The sequence below is a fragment of the Ips typographus genome, linkage group LG1 (assembly GCF_016097725.1).
Source record: "Ips typographus isolate SLU linkage group LG1, UJ_Ityp_2.0, whole genome shotgun sequence".
NCBI classification, from domain to species: domain Eukaryota; kingdom Metazoa; phylum Arthropoda; class Insecta; order Coleoptera; family Curculionidae; genus Ips; species Ips typographus.
In genome coordinates this window covers 12,797,549-12,818,636 of record NC_138422.1, presented here as the reverse complement: position 1 = coordinate 12,818,636, position 21,088 = coordinate 12,797,549, and the positions used below count along the sequence as shown (strand labels likewise).

At 35.2% G+C, this 21,088-nt stretch overlaps 1 protein-coding gene across 1 annotated transcript in view; it reads left to right on the top strand.

The window, feature by feature from the left end:
- mTor (serine/threonine-protein kinase Tor) overlaps positions 1 to 21,088 on the top strand; it is a 29,268-nt gene that overhangs the window by 6,624 nt on the left and 1,556 nt on the right. The window contains exons 9-35 of the mRNA XM_081978205.1: positions 1,930 to 2,075; positions 2,143 to 2,346; positions 2,398 to 2,529; positions 2,582 to 2,792; positions 4,105 to 4,275; positions 4,327 to 4,457; positions 4,510 to 4,681; positions 4,735 to 4,945; positions 5,309 to 5,572; positions 5,631 to 5,708; positions 5,767 to 5,884; positions 8,508 to 8,691; positions 8,750 to 8,894; positions 8,948 to 9,226; positions 9,584 to 9,730; positions 9,786 to 9,996; positions 10,059 to 10,253; positions 10,310 to 10,539; positions 13,424 to 13,702; positions 13,767 to 14,007; positions 14,069 to 14,265; positions 14,317 to 14,483; positions 14,542 to 14,750; positions 17,565 to 17,930; positions 19,866 to 20,105; positions 20,158 to 20,384; positions 20,443 to 20,607. Of these exons, the coding sequence (XP_081834331.1) occupies positions 1,930 to 2,075; positions 2,143 to 2,346; positions 2,398 to 2,529; positions 2,582 to 2,792; positions 4,105 to 4,275; positions 4,327 to 4,457; positions 4,510 to 4,681; positions 4,735 to 4,945; positions 5,309 to 5,572; positions 5,631 to 5,708; positions 5,767 to 5,884; positions 8,508 to 8,691; positions 8,750 to 8,894; positions 8,948 to 9,226; positions 9,584 to 9,730; positions 9,786 to 9,996; positions 10,059 to 10,253; positions 10,310 to 10,539; positions 13,424 to 13,702; positions 13,767 to 14,007; positions 14,069 to 14,265; positions 14,317 to 14,483; positions 14,542 to 14,750; positions 17,565 to 17,930; positions 19,866 to 20,105; positions 20,158 to 20,384; positions 20,443 to 20,607 (5,320 nt within the window). The remainder of the gene's footprint in view (positions 1 to 1,929; positions 2,076 to 2,142; positions 2,347 to 2,397; positions 2,530 to 2,581; positions 2,793 to 4,104; positions 4,276 to 4,326; positions 4,458 to 4,509; positions 4,682 to 4,734; positions 4,946 to 5,308; positions 5,573 to 5,630; positions 5,709 to 5,766; positions 5,885 to 8,507; positions 8,692 to 8,749; positions 8,895 to 8,947; positions 9,227 to 9,583; positions 9,731 to 9,785; positions 9,997 to 10,058; positions 10,254 to 10,309; positions 10,540 to 13,423; positions 13,703 to 13,766; positions 14,008 to 14,068; positions 14,266 to 14,316; positions 14,484 to 14,541; positions 14,751 to 17,564; positions 17,931 to 19,865; positions 20,106 to 20,157; positions 20,385 to 20,442; positions 20,608 to 21,088) is intronic.

Below are 21,088 nucleotides of genomic sequence, written 5' to 3'. Positions count from 1 at the left end.
TCAGCGACAAGAAGTGAAACAGATGGCGTGCAACAGCCAATAAAATCGCCCAGAATTACGTACGTCACATGCGCGCCAAAACAGATCTTTTAAATTTAATGGACAAATTCAAACTAATGTAGGAACATTTACGACCATAATTTTTTCTTCAAGAATATGAAAAATTAGTTTTTTGATCCTATTCTTTCGATTCCAGTTATTAAAACAAAAATTTATGATATGTGGGATAGGCCCATTATATTCTTTCGTCTCAAAACCAGCAAAGATCGATTCCGCTGCTGTTCTAGTCTGGATAATTGTTACTTTTGAGCCATTCTACGTCTGTTGAGACCACATTGGCCGCTGAATTTGGCTCGTTCGTGGTCAATCTGTGCCAAATTATATTCTTTCGTCTCAAAACCAGCAAATATCGATTCCGCTGTTGTTCTAGTCTGCATAATTGTTACTTTTGAGCCATTCTACGTCTGTTGGGACCACATTGGACGCTGAATTTGGCTCGTTCGTGGTCAATCTGTGCCAAATTATATTCTTTCGTCTCAAAACCAGCAAAGATCGATTCCACTGCTGTTCTAGTCTGGATAATTATTACTTTTGAGCCATTCTACGTCTGTTGGGACTACATTGGCCGCTGAATTTGGCTCGTTCGTGGTCAATCTGTGCCAAATTATATTCTTTCGTCTCAAAACCAGCAAAGATCGATTCCGCTGCTGTTTTAGTCTGGATAATTATTACTTTTGAGCCATTCTACGTCTGTTGAGACCACATTGGCCGCTGAATTTGACTCGTTCGTGGTCAATCTGTGCCAAATTGTATTCTTTCGTCTCAAAACCGACAAAGATCGATTCCGGTGTTGTTCTAGTATGCATATTTGTTACTTTTGAGCCATTCTACGTCTGTTGGGACCACATTGGACGCTAAATTTGGCTCGTTCGTGGTCAATCTTCACCAAATTGTATTCTTTCGTCTCAAAACCGGCAAGGATCGATTCAGCTGCTGTTCTAGTCTGCAGAATTGTTACTTTTGAGCCATTCTACGTCTGTTGGGACCACATTGGCACGTTGAATTTGGCTGAATGGATCCGATATCATACGTAAAGAGATTTTTTTTATTTTACGGATTTTACAATTTTTTATCTCTATTTTCTTGAAATCGGTGCTTGCTAGAAGTAGCATGAGGCCTAGTTACTAGTTCTAGCAGTTTAAATCAGTTTTAAGTAAAGGGTTTGTAAAAGAACTGGTAATTTGTGGAGTCTTATTATTAAGGCGTATTTTGGTTGAAGTGTTTTAAGACCTTAGTTTTAAGTTAACTGCAAAAATCGCATTTTTTCAATTTTTCAATGGCCGTTGAGTTTTTATTTGAGCTTCAATCATATTTATTGCAACTGCATCCGAAAGAGCATGAAAAATAATATAAAATAAGACAAAACTCGTCTCTTTAGCTCTTCACGATTGCGAAATATCCTTTTGCATGAATATGTCCGTTGTTGAAAGAAACCTTTTTGGAGTTTATCAAATATTAGCAAAATTGCATTTTTTGTAAAAATCGCTATTTTACAATTTTCCAATGGCCGTAGATTGGTAAAGTGATATGAAGTTATCATAGATAGACAGGAATAATGGTTTTCTCAAATGGTCTGCATTCTGCAACCGTTTCTTAATTATATTAGTATGGTTTGTAGATATTCTGTTTTATTCAAGTAATACTTAAAGAATCCACATTTTTTTATTTAAATTGTTTGAAATACTAACATTTCTAGAAGAAAGCACTGTAAATGCTACTTGAGCCGCCTAAATTGCTCTTATGGTAAATATGTCGTAGCATCGAACTTGAAACCTTTTTTAACATATTTTAGTATTTATTAACGATCAGAACGTAATTAAGACTTTTCTGTTATTGACTATAGTTAGCTTTTAATTTAACATCTCTTAGATGTGGGTTTGATTGACACCGACGCACAAGTCCGTTATGGTGTATTGACATCGTTGGACCCAACTTTCGACAATCATCTCGCGCAAGCCGAATCTCTAGAGAATCTTTTTGTTGCGCTACAAGATGAAGAGTTTCGAATCCGCGAGGTAATTTCATTTTACCAACAAACGAGGCCCGGAATCGGTTTTAAAACCTCGTCTTAACACGTTACAGGTGGCTTTATTCATGATAGGCCGTTTAAGCTGCATGAATCCCGCTTACATTATGCCAAGTTTAAGAAAAATGTTGGTTGAGCTGTTAACGGAATTGGAATATTCGGGCACGGGTCGTAATAAAGAGCAAGGGGCGATCCTTCTAGACCACTTGGTCGTTAGGGCTCCCAGATTGATACGGCCTTACATGGAACCGGTTCTAAAGGTCAGGCGAGCCCGATCCTGTTTAAAGTTGATTTTACGTTTAGGCTTTTAGGTTCTAGTTCCTAAATTACGGGAAGGAGAACCGAATCCAGGCGTCGTAATTTCGGTGCTGTCCACTATTGGCGACTTAGCTGAAGTGACAGGCGGCCATTCAGAGCTTCAGGTGTGGATGCAGGACTTAATGGTAAGAATGGTGAATTTTGTTGTAGACAGTTTAAGTAATTATTGCTTTATAGTCTATTCTTTTGGAAATTCTTGGAGACGCTTCCGCTCCTGATAAAAGATGTGCAGCACTGATTACTTTAGGACAATTGGTGGGCGCCACTGGTCACGTAGTCCGACCTTATAACGAGTATCCTGTGTTGCTGGATGTTTTACTGGGATTTTTGAAGACTGAACAACATCCTACTATTCGGAGGGAGACTATTCGTGTTCTCGGCTTATTGGGTAAGTCATAATGCTTTTATTTTTTTAGTTTTTTCCTATTTCTGCAAGGCATAACGAATTTATCAACAATTGAAGTTTGTGGCACGTTTCAGTTCGGCCTCGTTTAGTGCTTGTGGTGTTGTCTGTGTTACGGTGATTATTAATTCTCCCTTTGCTTGTTTCTCAATTATTATTGAAGGGAAATTGGTTTGTCAATTCTAAAGAAGAGTGTTAGAGTGCACAAGCTCCACTGTCCACACTAGGAAATATTAATTAAAGTGTCAATAAACTAAGAAGGCTCTTGTAAAGGCCTCTGACAATTTTTAGGAGGTTTTCGGTAGTATATAGAAGCCTCTGGTCATTATAAACGATTTGTCTAAGGGTTATGACATTTGTCATGGCCATTTTACAAGAATTGCTACATGCCAGTGAAAAAGTATTAATAGATAGTGTTACGGTTTGGACCTACTATGCTCGATACTTCTGAACGAGCACTCGATTCGGGATGAAACCGATGCGCCGCAATATCTGTCCGGGCGCGTGTTAAAGTAGGCCACAGTTAGGAAGCCACACACCTGGAAGCACCTTCGATATTCGACGCAAATCGCGAAGCGTTTTGCGGTCAGTCTAGAACGTGGTTTGCGAATATAAAAGAAGCGGTCTCGACGGCGGGAGTAGTGAATTTGGGAACGCGGTAAAGTTTAAATAGTGGAATAATTGTGGAATTGTGTAGCTGAATTAATTATTGTACGGAGTGTTTTGAAGTGTAAATAAATTTATTAATTGTTGAGTTAAATTGACTTAGTGTAAACCCACGGGAAAATCGTAACAATATGTAATAAATTAAGAAAATTAATAATCACTAACATTTTCAATTGAATTGAAATTCTTTATTGTTTTTGACTTATTTTGTGATATAACTTTAACATCATGCTCAAAAATTCTCGGACACTCCAATATATCTGGGAATCAGTAACGCGACTTAATTTATGATTGATTTACTTCGAAAAACTACAAAATTTTCAAATACGAAGATCTTTGTCTCGTCGCGAATGGGATAATAACCATGAACATTAGCGATTGAATTAGAAAATTTAGATGTTTACAAATCTTTCTTCGTCCATTTCTGCTATCGGCACGTTTTGAAGATCAGTTCAGAAAACTTTCAACCAAAAATAAATTTGGTGCAGAAAACTCCTATTCTAGGGCAAAATTGCTTAATTCACTTGATTAATTTTTTTGGGCCGATTCTAGAGCTTGAATTTTTTTATGTTTTACTTGTAGGCATTAAATAAAACGTAAAACTTTTTCTTTACTATCTTGTATCATGTAGGAGCTTTGGACCCATACAAACACAAAATACACCGTGGTGAAATTGATTACCAACCGCAGACCCCCACTTTAATTCCCATGCCTGACAAGAACTTAACGGAAGACAGCGATTTAACATCAAGCGAAATGCTCGTAAACATGAGTTCGAGCACACTGGAGGAATACTATTTAGGTAATTTAAATTTGTTTTGTCTAATTTTATGTAACTTGAATGAGTTTTTAGCTATGGCAATTGCCACTTTAATGAAAATCATCCGAGACCCTACGCTGTCCCAGTACCACACTACCGTAGTTCAGGCGATTACTTTTACTTTTAAAGGTTTAGGAATCAAATGCGTGCCTTACATACCTCAGGTACGATTTATTTTAAAAGGCTTATGCACTAGTTTGACTGCTTTTTTGATAGGTCCTTCCCAGTTTGCTGAACATAGTACGAAACTCCGAGGCTGGTTCTAGGGAGTTTTTATGTCAAAAATTAGGCGAGCTAATATCTATAGTAAAACAGCATATTCGTGGGTATCTGGACGATATTTGCGGACTGATTAAAGACTTTTGGACGCCCGACTGCACGATACAAAGTAAAATAGTGCTTTTATTGGATATTTGAGTATTATATTGAATTTCTTTGCAGGCACTATAATACTCCTCTTAGAAAATATAGCTGAAGCTTTAGGTTCCCAGTTCAAGCTGTACCTGCCTCAGTTAATTCCTCAGATATTGAGGGTTTTAAATCACGATACTTCGAAAGACAAGCAACACACGATTCATTTGTTGAAAGCGTTGCACAAGTTTGGTAACAATTTGGACGAGTATATGCATTTGGTGTTGCCTCCAGTAGTTCGGTAAGTAATAAAGGACTGACTAAAATTGTACGTATGAGAAGTACATTTTCAACATTTGGCAACGTTGTCTCCAGTTAATTTCTGCTCTACGACAAGGAATTTTGAAGTTATCGCAGTTTCTTGTAAGCAACATTTTACTTTATTTCAAGAGATCAAAAGAGGTTATATTCAAAGCTGTTACTAGTAAACGTTTGAAGAATTGCACTTTTTAAAGTTGTTAGTATGGTTCACAGAAACCGAAATTGTATATTTCCTAGCAAGTGTATAATTTTTTTCCAAAGCTCTACGATTAACGGTTTAGTCAAAAAAGCCTTTTCTTTGGACACCCTGTACTTAATATACACTTTAAACGTTTTTTCTTAGGCTTATCGACGCAACTGATTGTCCACTCGCTGTGTCCAAACAGGCTCTGGAAACTATCGATCAATTAGCCGAACTAATCGATTTGTCCGATTACATATCGAGGATAACGCACCCGTTAGTGCGTACTATCGATAAAAACGCAGATTTGCGCGACACTGCTATGGATACTCTTTGTTCACTAGTTACTCAACTTGGTCGAAAATTCTGTATGTTCGTACCGATGGTGCAGAAAGTGGTGATCAAGCACAAAATTAATAACAGGAGGTATGGCTTCGTTTATGCCGGGTCGAGTTCAACCTTAAATTAGCTAATCGATTTACAGGTGGGAGATTTTGGTTTCTACGATTGAGACTGAGTCCACTATGACGGATGAAATGGATCTACCCATACCAAGGAATAGGTAGGCTAAGCTCTTAACTGATTTGTTGATGGTTAATGTTGTTTGTTTCGATTATTAGACAGCGGAAGAACAGGGACGTAGCAGTGTCAACTGACTTAAACACAATGTCTCAAAGACTGAAAGTGAAAGAGAATAATCTACGACAAGCTTGGATACCAGTCAGGAGAGTTTCTAAGGTATTTAAAAATGCAATTATTATTTTGGTTTTGTGTTTGCTACAAACTTGAAACAGATTGTTAAGACAATCACTCTCGGGACTGGGTTATTCCAAGGATTTCCTTTCTTGAACCGTTGGACGACACAATTCTAGTGATTTGTCTAATTGCAATATTATGTTATCGAAACTCTCGAGAGTGATATCTTAATTAATATCCATTCTTTCAAATAAAAACTACAAAAAAATAGATCCCAGGGATGCCAAGTTATTTTATAAATGGAGAAATAACTAAACCTAAAACAAATCTAACCTAACTACTTTACTACAGTAACTCTTCTATTCAGACACTAACAGGGTAATTGTTTGGCGCTCAATGTTTACATACATGACTACCACTACTACTAAATGAATAGATCGGATACCAGAAACGATTGCAGATATATGAACTACTGTCTATATTAGCCTAATTACTTACTGTCTCTGACACGTTTACGGAATTAGTCCAAGAAACAAAACGTCTACAGATCACGTGGTGTGTTGCACTATGGCTCCTACTTCAGGTTTTCTGGAATTCGCTCCCAACATCATCGGGGTATCAGTACCGCTTTTGAACAGCAGCAATCAGCTCAGTCTCTAGCTCTTCAAAGAAGAAATCTCTTAGACAGCTTTGCAGCGTTCCCAACTAGTTTGCTTAAGCAGCAACAAATGCTTCCAATTGGTACCTGACTGGAACTGCCCAATGCAGATTACACCCTCTTTAGCTTTAGTTCTCGAACATCAAACGACGGGGCGAAAACTATCGTATTTCCGGCCAGCCTTTTACGCAAGGTGTATTATTAACTGTTTGAAGCTTTCTACAAGCTATTCTTCCATCAGTCCGCAGCTTTAGCTTCGCAAGAAAATTACTGTTCTCGCGGAGTGAGTTTACCCGTGCGTCACGAAGGCTACGTCATTTTTAATCATATGAATCAAATCAAGTTTTCGTCAACAAACCTGTTGTGTTCATATTATAGAAAAGGGCGTGTCTAAAGCTTCGTCACGTTTAAATTTTGCGTGTATTGTCAGTCAGAAAGTAGAGATCTTTGGCTGCAAATTTGCACTAAAACAACCTTATATCATATCAAATCAAAAATATCTTGACCGAAATAACATTTTTTATTTATGAGAAGTCTCCGTTTGGATCATAGAATTCCGTCTAAATTTGAAACCTAATTTATTTACCAAAATTCGCAGAGATGTATCACCAATATGTAGAGTTTCTTTAACTTTAAGCTCTTGATTTAGGTTCTGGATGGTTACATATTTCTCTAAAATAAATACAACAAATTAAAAATTCAATAAGACATTCTGAGTGATGCTGTAGTATCTCATATCTCATTTTCAGGTTGCAATCCAGTTATTTTATTTTAAACCCGCTGGAAAACATTTTAGACGCTTATTTTATTTTTTCTATGACTTTATTATTAATATGTTTCAAGAAATTTTTATGAAAAATCTATAATGCAACCCAAAAATCTCAGTCTCTGGAAACAATGAAATGTTAATAGATCTTTCTTACAAAAGTATTTTTCTTAGTATATTTTACTATTATTAACATACTATCGTTGTACATATCATATAATGTATTTCGAACATCCATTTTAATGCTTTCAGATAAATCAGTGGTCTTGGCCCGTCGATAACATCTCGATTTACGTTTTCTAGGTGAGGAAATCATAAATTACTTGCTTGCTTTCTCCGAATCGAATAAACAGTTTTGCTGGAAATTTTCAAAGCAGCTGCAACCTTCTAGTATCAAAAAAAAATTCATCAGTAAGAATATGTAAGGTCTTAAAATTTCTTATTTTCTTTTTGAACAGATGATAAAGCTTCTAAAGGTCCTCCATTGGTTTTTTCCAATTCAAAATATTCACAAAGGTTAAGAATTAACTGCTGGACTTGTCTGTGGAGAATTTTTCCAGGCATTTTTTAAAAAAATACTGTAATAGTAAGTAATTTCGAATTTACGAAAAACCAAATGGCTAAATAAAAACCATAATAGACACTCTGCCAATTTTGGTTAGATCGTGACAGCCGACATAAAAAAAATACAAATATTAATAATAATATTATGAAAGTACTTACAGAATATTAAAAGCGTAGAAACAATAGGTCTTAAAAGAACTGTGGTGGTTTGGTAAATAGAAAACTTTATAAATGATTATCAACACAAAGAAACGGAAAAGAATTAATAGTAAACAAATCAAATAATTTTCGATGGTTTTCAAACTGACAATGACTGAAATAGAAGCGCTAATCAGTAAATGTTTTTTTTTGGAAGACATTCACTTAGATATTTACCCTTTCTGAAAGTGAACAATAGAGAAGGATGAAGTCAATAATGCATGTCTACTTCTAAATCGCAGGGAGATGACGCACGGGTAAACTCAGTCCGTGAGAACAGTAGATATATATGTCTGACAATTCTAAAAAATTCTTATCAAAAAATTGACATCTCTACCTCTGCCTGAATATCCCTGGCATCCCTTATAAATTTTAATTTGCGCAAAAAGAAAAAATAAATAAATCAATCTTAATAAGAATAGATATTTTTACAACAAGATTACTTGTATATAATTGATCAGAATTTCTATTTCTTATAGGATGAATGGTTAGAATGGTTGCGCGGTTTGAGCTTGGATCTGTTAAAACATTCTCCTATACCAGCCCTTCGATCTTGCCTACCGCTAGCTCAGACTTATTCGCATTTACCTCGAGACTTATTTAATGCGGCATTTGTTAGTTGTTGGACTGAACTAAATGAGTCCATGCAAAAGGAACTTATCGGTAGGTTAATTTGTCAGTGTTGCACTTTTTACGTTCTAAACCATCTGATATAAACTAGGTTATTTGGAACAAGCCTTGACAGTACCCGACGTACCTGAAATCACGCAAACCATTCTAAACTTGGCTGAGTTTATGGATCATTGCGACAAAGGCCCGCTTCCTTTAGGCGGCAAATTGTTAGGCGAACACGCCATTCATTGCAGGTGACTTTTTTTAGTCCTGGAATCATCCACTTTTTCCTAATTCTAAATTTCAGAGCTTACGCCAAAGCTTTGCATTATAAAGAAGAAGAATTTTTACGTGGCGGTAGCAAAGACTATCGCGTAATTGAAGCTCTGATTTCCATTAACAACAAGTTGCAGCAGAAGGAATCAGCCGAGGGATTGTTGCAATGTGTAATGCATGACGGAAATGAAATTCAAGTGCAGGTCCGATGGTACGAAAAGCTTCATAATTGGGAAAAAGCTTTAGGATTATATAAGGAAAAGTTGATCAACGACCCGACTAATCAAGATGCTTGTCTTGGACAAATGAGGTATGTTTATTTCAATTTATTTTTATTTCTTCAACATACAGACTGCTTTGATTTACACAGGCAAAAGTCGACAAAAAATTCGTAGATTTTATGGAGTAACATTTAAAACTTAAATTGATCAGTATTTCTTATCTTCATCAGCTTCGGGAAAAAATACAATAGATTAATTAGAAAATTATTGTGTTTCTGCATCTCAAAAATTACTCCAATACAACAAGAACGAAAAGTAAAAATGACCTGGTGCGTGTCTAAAGACAGCTTTGATCACTTATTTATTGACATAACATTTGACTGTGTAATCTGTACCGTCAACAGGCTAATCAAAAAATAATATGACATTGTTAAAACTGATTTTAGGTGTCTAGAAGCGTTGGGCGAATGGGGTCAATTACACGAAGTGTTTGAAGAAAAAATGTCAATACTGAGTGAAGAAAACAAACAAAAAGGCTGTCGTTTAGCTTTGGCGTCAGCTTTGGGCTTACATAATTACCAATCAATGGAACAGTAAAGCTTAGAAAAACTGTAAACATTATTTTTTTTAATTGTTATTTGATTTTAGATTTGTTAAAGTTATTCCACAAGATTCGTTAGACGGTTCATTTTATCGAGCCATCTTAGCGATTCACAAAGAACAGTACAAATTTGCACAAGACTTTATCGACCTTTCTAGAGACTTAATAGACAATGAATTGACTACAATGGCCTCTGAAAGCTACCAGAGGGCATATGGCGCTATGGTTCACGTACAAATGTTAAGTGAACTTGAAGAAGTACGGCTTAGAAATTGTTTTTTGTTAAATACTGTTAGTACAAATTGGGAGTTTATATGTAGGTAATGCAGTACAAGTTGGTCCCTGAACGTCGAGAAACTTTAAAAGAAATGTGGTGGCAACGATTGCAGTGTTGCCAGAGACTGGTGGAAGACTGGCAAAAAGTTATTCAAGTTCATTCTTTAGTTTTGCAGCCACAGGAAGATCTAAAATCTTGGTTGAAATACGCTTCGCTTTGTAGGAAAAATCGATCGGTGGTAAGTTTCTTAATTATTTTAGATGCGTTCAAAATCTCAATTTGTTGTTCTTGAAGAAACCGTCTCACAAAACGTTGGTAATGCTATTGGGCTACGATCCGGAAGATAAACCCGAAGTTCAACTGCCGGTTTCTCAACCTCAAGTCACGTACGCTTATTGCAAACATTTATGGCAAGTGGATAAGAAACCGCGCGCTTTCGATCAGCTGAATAAGTTCCTGAATGCCTATGTACAAATCGAAGATGTCGATACTACTATAGAGGAACGACATCGACTTTTGGCCAGGTAAGTAACATTTTTCCCTTCGGTATGTTTAATCACTTTAATATGGATTTATCAGGTACTCAGAGCATGATATGTCAGTGTATTAGGTGTGTTATTTGACACTTATGTCAAAAAACTTTAATATGATGACTTTTTTTTATCAAAAACCAAGAATTAGTGTTTTGACCAACTATACAAACACAAAACAAAACTTAACCAACCTACCAAGGTTTCATCAGTGTGTACAAACTTCATCAGGGCTACAATTTAAATGAGTCAAGAAGGGCTGTTAATTACAAATAAAGGCCTTACTATTAGATATTTTTTGACAGAAGGAGCTCTCCAAAAAATGTAGTGAGTCCTGCTATGTTACTTACCGGTCATTGCACTGTCACCAATTTAAATCTTAAGTAAAATGAGCAAAAAACTAAAACGCAGACGAACATATTAAAATGGCACAGTCCCCTGGTCTTGTTGAAGAATTCCTTCACTATTTCGCTATAAAAAGTAAGCGCGGACATATTTTAACATTCCACACTTTCATGTCAGAAATTAACGTATTAGACACTATACAGGGTGGACCGATCGATTTGTTATGGAAAAATTGTAAGGATTGCAATAAATGCATGTACCCTGATTATTATAACTTTAGTTGCACGTCATCACACAGGTGATTCTATTACCAACCGAACTTACTGGACAATAACATTGCATAGATACGGAAATTTACATTACGTCCCTTAAAAAATGTTGGTAATGTTGTCGTCTGCTGTTTTTCGATTTTTTTGCTACCGAGCTATTTCAATCACCGATTATTTCACCCAATCTTTATACGTCTCGAAGTGTCAAAGTTTGACGTAAATAACAGTGTTTTCAAAATTTTTTATCATTTGTGATCCTATTTTACTGTTCTCGCGGTCTGAGTTTACCCGTGCGTCATCCCCCTGTGATTTAGAAGTAGACATGCATTATTGACTTCATCCTTGTCTATTGTTCACTTTCAGAAAGGGTAAATATCTAAGTGAATGTCTTCCAAAAAAAACATTTACTGATTAGCGCTTCTATTTCAGTCATTGTCAGTTTGACAACCATCGAAATTTATTTGATTTGTTTACTATTAATTATTTTCCGTTTCTTTGTGTTGTTAATCATTTATAAAGTTTTCTATTAACCACACCACCACAGTTCTTTTAAGAGCTATTGTTTCTACGCTTTTAACATTCTGTAAGTACTTTCATAATATTATTATTAATATTTTTATTTTTTTTATGTCGGCTGTCCAACCAACATTGGCACAATTACTAATCTGTTTGGAAAAAAAAGTGGGAGTGTCTATTATGATTTTTATTTAGCCATTTGGTTTTTCCTAAATTCGGAATTACTTACTATTACAGTATTTTTTTAGAAAATGCCTGGAGAAATTCTCTACAGACAAGCCCAGCAGTTAATTCTTAACCTTTGTGAATATTTTGAATTGGAAAAAACTAATGGAGGACCTTTAGAAGCTTTATCATCTGTTCAGGAAGAAAATAAGAAATTTTAAGACCTTACATATTCTTACTGATGTATTTTTTTTTGATACTAGAAGGTAGTAGCTGCTTTGAAAATTTCCCGCAAAACTGTTTATTCGATTCGGGAAAAGCAAGCAAGTAATCTTATGATTTCCTCACCTAGAAAACCTAAATCGAGACGTCATCGACGGGTCAAGACCACTGATTTATCTGAAAGCATTAAAATGGATGTTCGAAATACATTATATGATATGTACAACGATAGTATGTTAATAATAGTAAAATATATCTACTTTTGTAAGAAACATCTATTAACATTTCATTGTTTCCAGAGACTGATAAAAATTTACCTGATAAAAATTTCTTCAAACATATTAATAATAAACTCATAGAAAAAATAAAATAAGCGTCTAAATTGTTTTTCAGCGGGTTTAAAATAAAATTAGTGGATTGCAACCTGAAAATGAGATATGAGATACTACAGCATCACTCAGAATGTCTTATTAAATATTTAATTTGTTGTATTTATTTTAGTAAATTGTATTTGTTGTAATAAATTAGGTTTCAAATTTAGACGGAATTCTATGATCCAAACGGAGACTTCTCATAAATAAAAAATGTTATTTCGGTCAAGATATTTTTGATTTGCTTTGGTATACGGTTGTTTTAGTGCAAAATTGCAGCCAAAGAAGTCTACTTTCTGACTGACAATACACGCAAAATTTTAAACGTGACGAAGCTTTAGACACGCCCTTTTCTATAATATGAACACAACAGGTTTGTTGACGAAAACTTGATTTGATTCATATGATTATAAATGACGTAGCCTTCGTGACGCACCGGTAAACTCACTCCGCGAGAACAGTACGTTTCTGGGGTCATCCAACGGGAGACTTGTGGAAAAACAACATTTCAACAACCTGCTATTTAGCTCTCTGTAATGCCAAAACCGTCCAATATTGGCTCCAAACAACTTTATTCTATTCGATTATTGTGTGAAGCTTAGATCTATAGTTTGATCTAAAAAGTACAGGCCCTACGTGTAAACCAGAACAAAGCTTTGCTAAGGATGTATAAATTGTTGAGTACAGAAAACCACTAATTTTTTACACATTTGGCAACGCAGCAGGTTTCAATTTAAGAGGTTTTACGCAATGCTACAATTTGTAAAAAAATATGTAGTGTGAATGTAGTATTTAATTTGTGCTACTGTTGTAGAAGTGTCTATGTTGTAAATCAGTCTCACACAAGAATCAAAAACTTTTATTAAAATAAACTGAGGCTTTAGACTTGTGTGATTTACTCTGATTTTCAAAAAGTACCCCAACATGTAGTTTTTTACCTATACAGACCAAATTTACATTTTTAAATTTGTATGAAAATAATCATTCTAGGTGCTACTTAAAACTTGGTACGTGGCAAGAAAGTCTGGAAGGAATTAACGTAAATTCCATCCGATCGGTGCTTCGATGTTACGAAAAAGCCACCGAGTACGACAAAGACTGGTACAAGGCGTGGCACGCTTGGGCCTACATAAACTTCGAGACCGTTTTGTTGTACAGAACGAAACAGGAAAAAGACACTGACAGTTTGCAAACGAGCCCGAGCGAAAGGAGTGTTCTAGATTTGGACGTTAACGAACACGCTGTATCTGCTGTCAAAGGATTTTTCAAGTAATCAATACACTTTACGAGTAGTCAGAACGATGTAATTACTAAAATATTGTAAACTTTAAAGGTCAATTGATTTATCCAAGGGCAGCTCTCTTCAGGACACTTTAAGACTGTTGACGCTATGGTTCGAGTATGGAACGTCCCATCAAGTTTCCGAGGCTATTTCGGACGGCATCAGGACCGTTGATAAAAATACTTGGTTGCAGGTTATACCACAGTTGATTGCTCGAATTGATACGAACCGATTGTTAGTCTCTAAAAGTATCCATTACCTGTTAGTTGATATTGGAAAAATACATCCTCAGGCAAGCAAATTTTAATTTTAAACATTTAAAACATGCAACAAAACTTTTAAAATAATTTTAGGCTTTAGTATATCCTTTAACTGTGGCCTCCAAAAGTAACTCACCAATCAGACGTAGCGCTGCCAATAAAATCTTAAAATCAATGAGCGAACATTCCCCCACTTTAGTACGACAGGCGGTGATGGCTTCAGAAGAACTAATCAGAGTGGCTATTTTATGGCACGAAATGTGGCATGAAAGCCTCGAAGAGGCTTCAAGGTACTTCACTTCACACTGTATTGTCAGTTATGTTCACGAATTGGTTTTCAGATTATTCTTTGGGGAGAGAAACATTGAAGGAATGTTGAGGATTTTGGACCCTCTACACCAAATGATGCAACGCGAACCTCAAACGTTGAAAGAAACCAGTTTCACTCAAGCTTACGGCCGCGATTTGACTGAAGCCTACAAATTGTGTCAAAAATATCGAGCGTCAGGTATTTGGGCCGATTTTATCGGCTACAAGTTGACTGAATTGAACCAATTTATTTTCAGGTAACACGAGAGATTTGAACCAGGCATGGGATTTGTACTACCACGTGTTTAGAAGAATATCTCGCCAGTTACCTCAATTAACCTCCTTGGAACTGCACTACGTGTCTCCAAACCTACTTAAATGTCAGGATTTGGAACTTGCCGTTCCTGGAAGTTACGCTCCGGGACAGCCGATTGTGAGAATAGCTCATTTCCAGAGATCACTCGAGGTATGTGTTTTAGATTGCTTTATTACTTTCTTTATCGTAATTTGGGGAACGTAAAGTTTTCTTTTATAATAAAAGATCTTCTCGTAACCTAATAGTCCAGGCGAATTAACATAATTTTCAAGCAAAAACAAAGAAAATCATAGTCAGAATGTTTACAACTGGAGACAGTGAAGGAAGAATGGTAAATAAGGGTAGAAATCGTAATATTGCAATTTCCAGCAAAAGTTGACGTCTTGGAGCAAAGTATTCAATATTCAAAAACTATCCAAAAAGTTGTAGATATTGAAAAAAATTACAATTTCGATCACTTTTATACAAGACCTTAAAATTTCCCATGAAAATGCGGCAAACCTATTTTTGAATTTTTTCATGTTTCTTCGTTTTTTTCTGACCTCTGACCATATAAAACAAGTCTGGGAAGCTTTAAGACACTTGTAAAGGCTTCTGGGACTTTTTAAAAGGTTCTCAATGGCATTTAGAAGTCTTTGGCACATTCAAAACGGTTCTAATAGTCTCTGGCAATTTAAAACAGCTCTGGGTTTAAGACAGTTGTAGAGACCTCTGGAACTTTTCAGGAATTAACATTTAGAGGTCTTTGACACATTCAAAAGAGGTCTCTAGCAATTTAATACCACTGCGAAGGTTTAAGATACTTGTCGAGGCCTCTGGCACTTTTTAGAAGGTTGTCAATAGCATTTAGAGGTTTATGGAACCCTTAAAATGGTCCTAGAGGCCTCTGGTAATTTAAAACAACTTTGGAAGAGTTGAGAGAGTTATAGAGGGTTAATATCCTTTGACACTTTTTTTATTAATGCATTCTTATTTTTTGCATTTTCCTTAAGAAGTTTTAAGGTTATTAGGTTAGGTTAAAAATTAATTTCCATAAAGATTGTTCATTTTCGCAAAAAATACAACTTTTATTTAACATATTTTTGTAGAACGTCAACTTTTGTCGAAAATCGCAAAAATGCTTACATACAAATAAATATTCGACACAAATGTTTATACCAACAAGAAAAAAAAAGGTTTTATTCAATAAAAGAAACACAGTTTCTTTTGCGTTTTTTTCATAGAATCAAATAATTCAACGTTTTAAATAAGAACTGCTCGTCAAATAGACTGGGACAACAAAATTTTTGATCTTTTTTCAGCAACTGTTTCGTCAAATTGATTGAATCCAGTTTAATAATTTTGACGATTAAAAGGTATTTTCTTTCTTTTTCTGATGACCTAATAGCTATTTATGTAACCAGTTACGAAAAGATCGATTTTGTGTAACCAATGAATGTTGGTAGGGCGAGCGCAGCGAGGTCCTACAATTTGAATGAGTTACACAATAAGACATTTTCGAAACGTGCTGCATACATAATTTTTTCTAATTTTGACCAAAAAACGGTAAAAACCATCTTTTAAAGTGATTTAACACAAATATTCACTTTCATAGCACCTTGTATAAACAGTGACAACGACATGTTATGATGGATGTCGCCCATATGTTTCTACGGAAATGCATAAAAACAGGGAGTGATGAAATGAACTTTTCGTTATGTAACTTGATACTTTATGTAACTAGTTACATAAAGTAAAACGTTTTGCCACTCTAATCAGTTTTGAAAAGTGTCACTTTATATGCCAAAATTAGAAAATAGCTATTTATGTAACCAGTTATGAAAAGATCGATTTTGTGTAACGAATGAATGTCACTTTATATGCCAAAATTAGAAAAGTAAAATTTGCCAATGATACGAGTATACAGGGTGATTCCAAAGTTGGGGCTTTCCTTTCACCTAGGTATAGGGCTTCAAAAAATAAGTTTTTTTTTCCTTTGACGCTTTTTCGAAATATGAACAATAACGAAGATACAGGGTGTCAAAGTTTTACTGAAAAAAACAAAATAAAAAATAATTTTAAATAACTTTAACCAAAATAAAAAAAAAAAAAAATTTTAACTAACTACTAACAGACATAAACAAAAACAAAAGATTTAAGCCGCCTTTGAACTAAGTTTTAATAATTTGACATTTTAAATTAAAACAGCATTTAATTTTAGGCACGCATTAAGACGGTTTTTATTTTTTTACTCAAAAGCGGTGCGTTGTAGCAAAAAATAATTAAAAGGGTTTTATTTTTAAAATTGAACAAGGAATTCAATAATAAATTTTATGTTGAAAAAAAACCAGTAGAGGAATATTTTTTTTTCGAAAATGTTTTAAAAAAATTATACGCGCGCCACTGGTAAACGCAAGAAAATTGTTGTTTCTTGGAAAATTTTCTTTCCACGTAGCTACTGACACCTACAAAATTTTGTCTAATTACTTCAAGTGGTTTGGCCAAAATCATTAAATTTTTATTTTTTCAGTAAAACTTTGACACCCTGTATCTTCGTTATTGTTCATATTTCGAAAAAGCGTCAAAGAAAAAAAAAAATTATTTTTTGAAGCCCTATTCGCAGGTGAAAGGAAAGCACCAACTTTGGAATCACCCTGTATAGAGTGTGTCTAAGGTGGTCAAAAAATAAAAAAATTGGTTTACCGCCGGTTTCATTTTTTTGTGTTACAAAATAACCTTAATCAAGTTTTATGGTCAATATCTCTAAACGTTTTCGCCAGTTTGGTAATTAAGCCCAGTGTACCAAATTTATTGCAAAATTTCAGAAATTTTGCAATAAATTGAAATTTTTCCTCCTCTTGTTTTAAATTTAACAATTTCTTTACATCTTTTGTGAAAGACAGGCGAAATTAGCAAGATTACACTTAAAAAATTACCCAATTTAAGTATAAACTTGATAACCAATTTTTTTAAACTCTTTGAAAGGTGATAACGTCTAAACAACGTCCGCGCAAACTAATAATCAGAGGCAGCAACGGCAAGGACTACATGTTCTTGCTCAAGGGACACGAGGACTTGAGACAGGACGAAAGAGTGATGCAACTGTTCGGTTTGGTAAACACGCTGCTGCAAAAGGATCCGGACACGTTCCGTCGCAATTTGACGATACAACGTTACGTGGTGATTCCGTTGAGCACTAAAAGCGGTCTGATTGGATGGGTGCCGCATTGCGACACTTTGCACACGTTGATCAGAGATTATAGGGACAAGAAGAAGATTTTGTTGAATATCGAACATCGGATCATGTTGCGAATGGCACCGGACTACGATCATTTAACTGTGATGCAGAAGGTAAGCGTGATTTTAACTTGGCCCATTCCGTGATTTTATTATCTAACATTTATCACTTAAGAAGTGGTCTTGAATATTGGTTATGTTTCAGTTAAGTGTTTAAAACTGTCAAATGGTTTTATTCGTCTTAGGCCCAGTACTTTCAGTTCAGAATAACTTAATTCTAAGGATAATATTTATGGAAACCGTGAAATCAGACGCTGCTATTGGTCAATTCCGTCATTTCTATAGAAATTATTCTAAGAATAAATTTATTCGGAGGTGAAAGTACCGGCCCTAAGACTAGCAATCTATTGAGCCATTTGAATAAATACAAGAATTGCAGATGGTAATAGAAGTTGCGCGAGTAATTTCAGTTTAGTTTACTTTGGTAAACAAATTGCATGTGTTGATTAAGCCAAAAAGAAACAGAATATTTTTAAAAGTTTTCATATTATATCAATTCATTTAATTTAAAATTTGTGTACTTTCCGCATAGCATATACATGTAGCGATGTTATATTTTTAAAAAAGGTAAACCGGTGCATATAAAACGGCCCATACATTATACAATTAGTTGTACAACTCAGGAAGATTCGACGGTCAAAACGATAATTGCATAGTGTGTGTTGCTGTCGTACGACCCGGTTGAATCGTACGGTAGTTTGCTGGAGAAAAATTTATCGTATGACGGCGTTTGATATACGTCAAATTGGGCTGATTGCGCAACTCACGATTTGTCAAATACAAATTCGACATGAACTTAAAAAAAGAACTTAAAACTCTCGCAAATATGGAGACTAATACATTTTGTACTGAATTTATTGATCTCTATCGTGAGCAGGTGTGTTTGTGGGATGTGAAATCCAAATGAATATGCCAATAAACATAAACTTTTTCCTCTCTTTTCTTTTTCCTAACTTTTCTTTCATCATGAACTAAAGCGACCACTATTGCTGCTATAGTTGTTTTTGACAACGTAGGCGGCATGATGCTCTGTGTGCTACAGAAGTTTAAAAAGTACTACAAATCTTCAAGACCGATTGATGCTCAGATCGTTTGTGTTTGTGGCCAAAATCACGTGCAACTTGTCGCATCAATTGTATGCTCAATCTATCATACAACTTGTCGTACAACTAATTGTATAATGTATAGGCCGTTTGACAACAAATAAACAGAAAGCAGGTAAAAAACTAGGTTAAGTTTTTAAGGAACTATCTGTATTTGCTCTAAACTGAGAATCATTCGAATGGTTTACTGACTGAAACTGGTGACGGGTGTTGTTGAAAATAGGAACTTTTAGTTCCAAAGATGAATTCAATTTCGTGTTGGAAAACCAATTTACTCCTGTGCATGCTCGTTGGTACAAAAATTAAAATTTGCTGATTGTTGGAACGAACCTATTAAGCCTGGTTTATAAAACAAAATTTAAATTTAGATTTAAATTTGGTAGTAAATTTAAATTTAGCTGTAAAAAAATATGGTGTTCATAAAAGAAATATTTCAAGTCTTAAATCAATGACTGCTAAACGCCAAAGTTGTCATTTGCGCTCATTTGACATCAAAAATATTAAGTGACATTCGGGATTCCCACATACCCAGTGTTGTGATTTTGGAATACACAAACACAAAAATTGAAATTGGAAAAACCAAATATTACTAGGCTTCAAGTTTAACCGTTTAAAACCGTAACCTTTAGCTGCCAGGAAAAACCATAACCAAATATTCAAATTCAAAACACAAATCAGCTGCTTTAGCGTTAACTTTAAGAGAATTTAGAATTTTATGTAAATCCAAGGTCACTAGATACAGCTAAATTTAAGGTTAAAGTCAAATTTCATTTATGAACGTCTTGATTTAAAACCACTAGTCTTATTCTTAAAGTTAATACTAAATTTAATGCTAAATTTAAATTTTGTTTTATAAACCAGGCTTAAATAATAAAATGTCAAATAGGTTGAGGTGTTTGAGCACGCCTTGGAACACACCCACGGCGACGATTTGGCCAGACTTTTATGGTTGAAAAGTCCCTCATCCGAAGTGTGGTTCGAACGCAGAACGAATTACACCAGATCTCTGGCGGTCATGTCCATGGTGGGTTACATCTTGGGCTTGGGCGACCGTCACCCTTCTAATCTTATGTTGGACAGACTGAGCGGGAAAATTCTTCACATCGATTTCGGGGATTGCTTTGAAGTATATATTTTTGTATGACATTTGCAAACGTTATTTACGGTATGAATTCTAGGTGGCGATGGACCGGGAAAAGTTTCCCGAAAAAATTCCGTTCCGGTTAACGCGGATGTTGATAAACGCCATGGAAGTAACGGGAATCGAGGGAACGTACCGGCGTACGTGCGAAAGTGTCATGTCGGTGTTGCATCGCAACAAAGACAGTTTAATGGCCGTGTTAGAGGCTTTCGTGTACGATCCCTTGCTTAACTGGCGCTTGATCGAGACTTCGTATCGGAACAGGTGATCTATTGATCTCACAACGAAACGTATGTTTGCTATCAAGCAGATTTGGTTTCAGATCTAATACTGGAGAGGTAGGCAGTTACTCTACTAGTATATCACAAGACGAGTTGCCCGAGTCTCTTAGTATGATGCACAGAAGATCCTTATTGGTCGGTGAAATCGCTAATGACAGTTCACAACCCGAAATAGTCAGTCGGAAAGCGTTGAAAATTATTAACAGGTAACGTACTAAAATTCGACATTATGTTTTAATATGTGTCCCGTTAACGCAGACTATATCTATTTAGCTTTTGGAATTTTAAAAAGAGAAGTTTCCAAGACCTACCTACTTGTTCAAAATACTATTATTATTGCGAATATTTATAAATTTACATTATATTACTTATACAGTGTTGAATGGACAACGGGGGTCTCTTTTTTTTTATTTTATATTCAAGAGGAACAACCAAAAAAATAATACGTATTTTTTTATTTTTGAAAATCTCACAGAAGAAGAAGAAAAATAGTCCGGTTGCCACTTTAAACACTGCTAATTATAGCTTAATATTCTATAAATAATTACTACTAACTCTTTTGTGTCAATAAGCTTTTACAGTGTTTCAAGCTCAGATTTGCATTAGAGAGTACCCGAGACTGCATTTTCATTCAAAAAACATCTGGTTTGTCATTTGGCGTCACAAATTCACAAAACATCATACTCT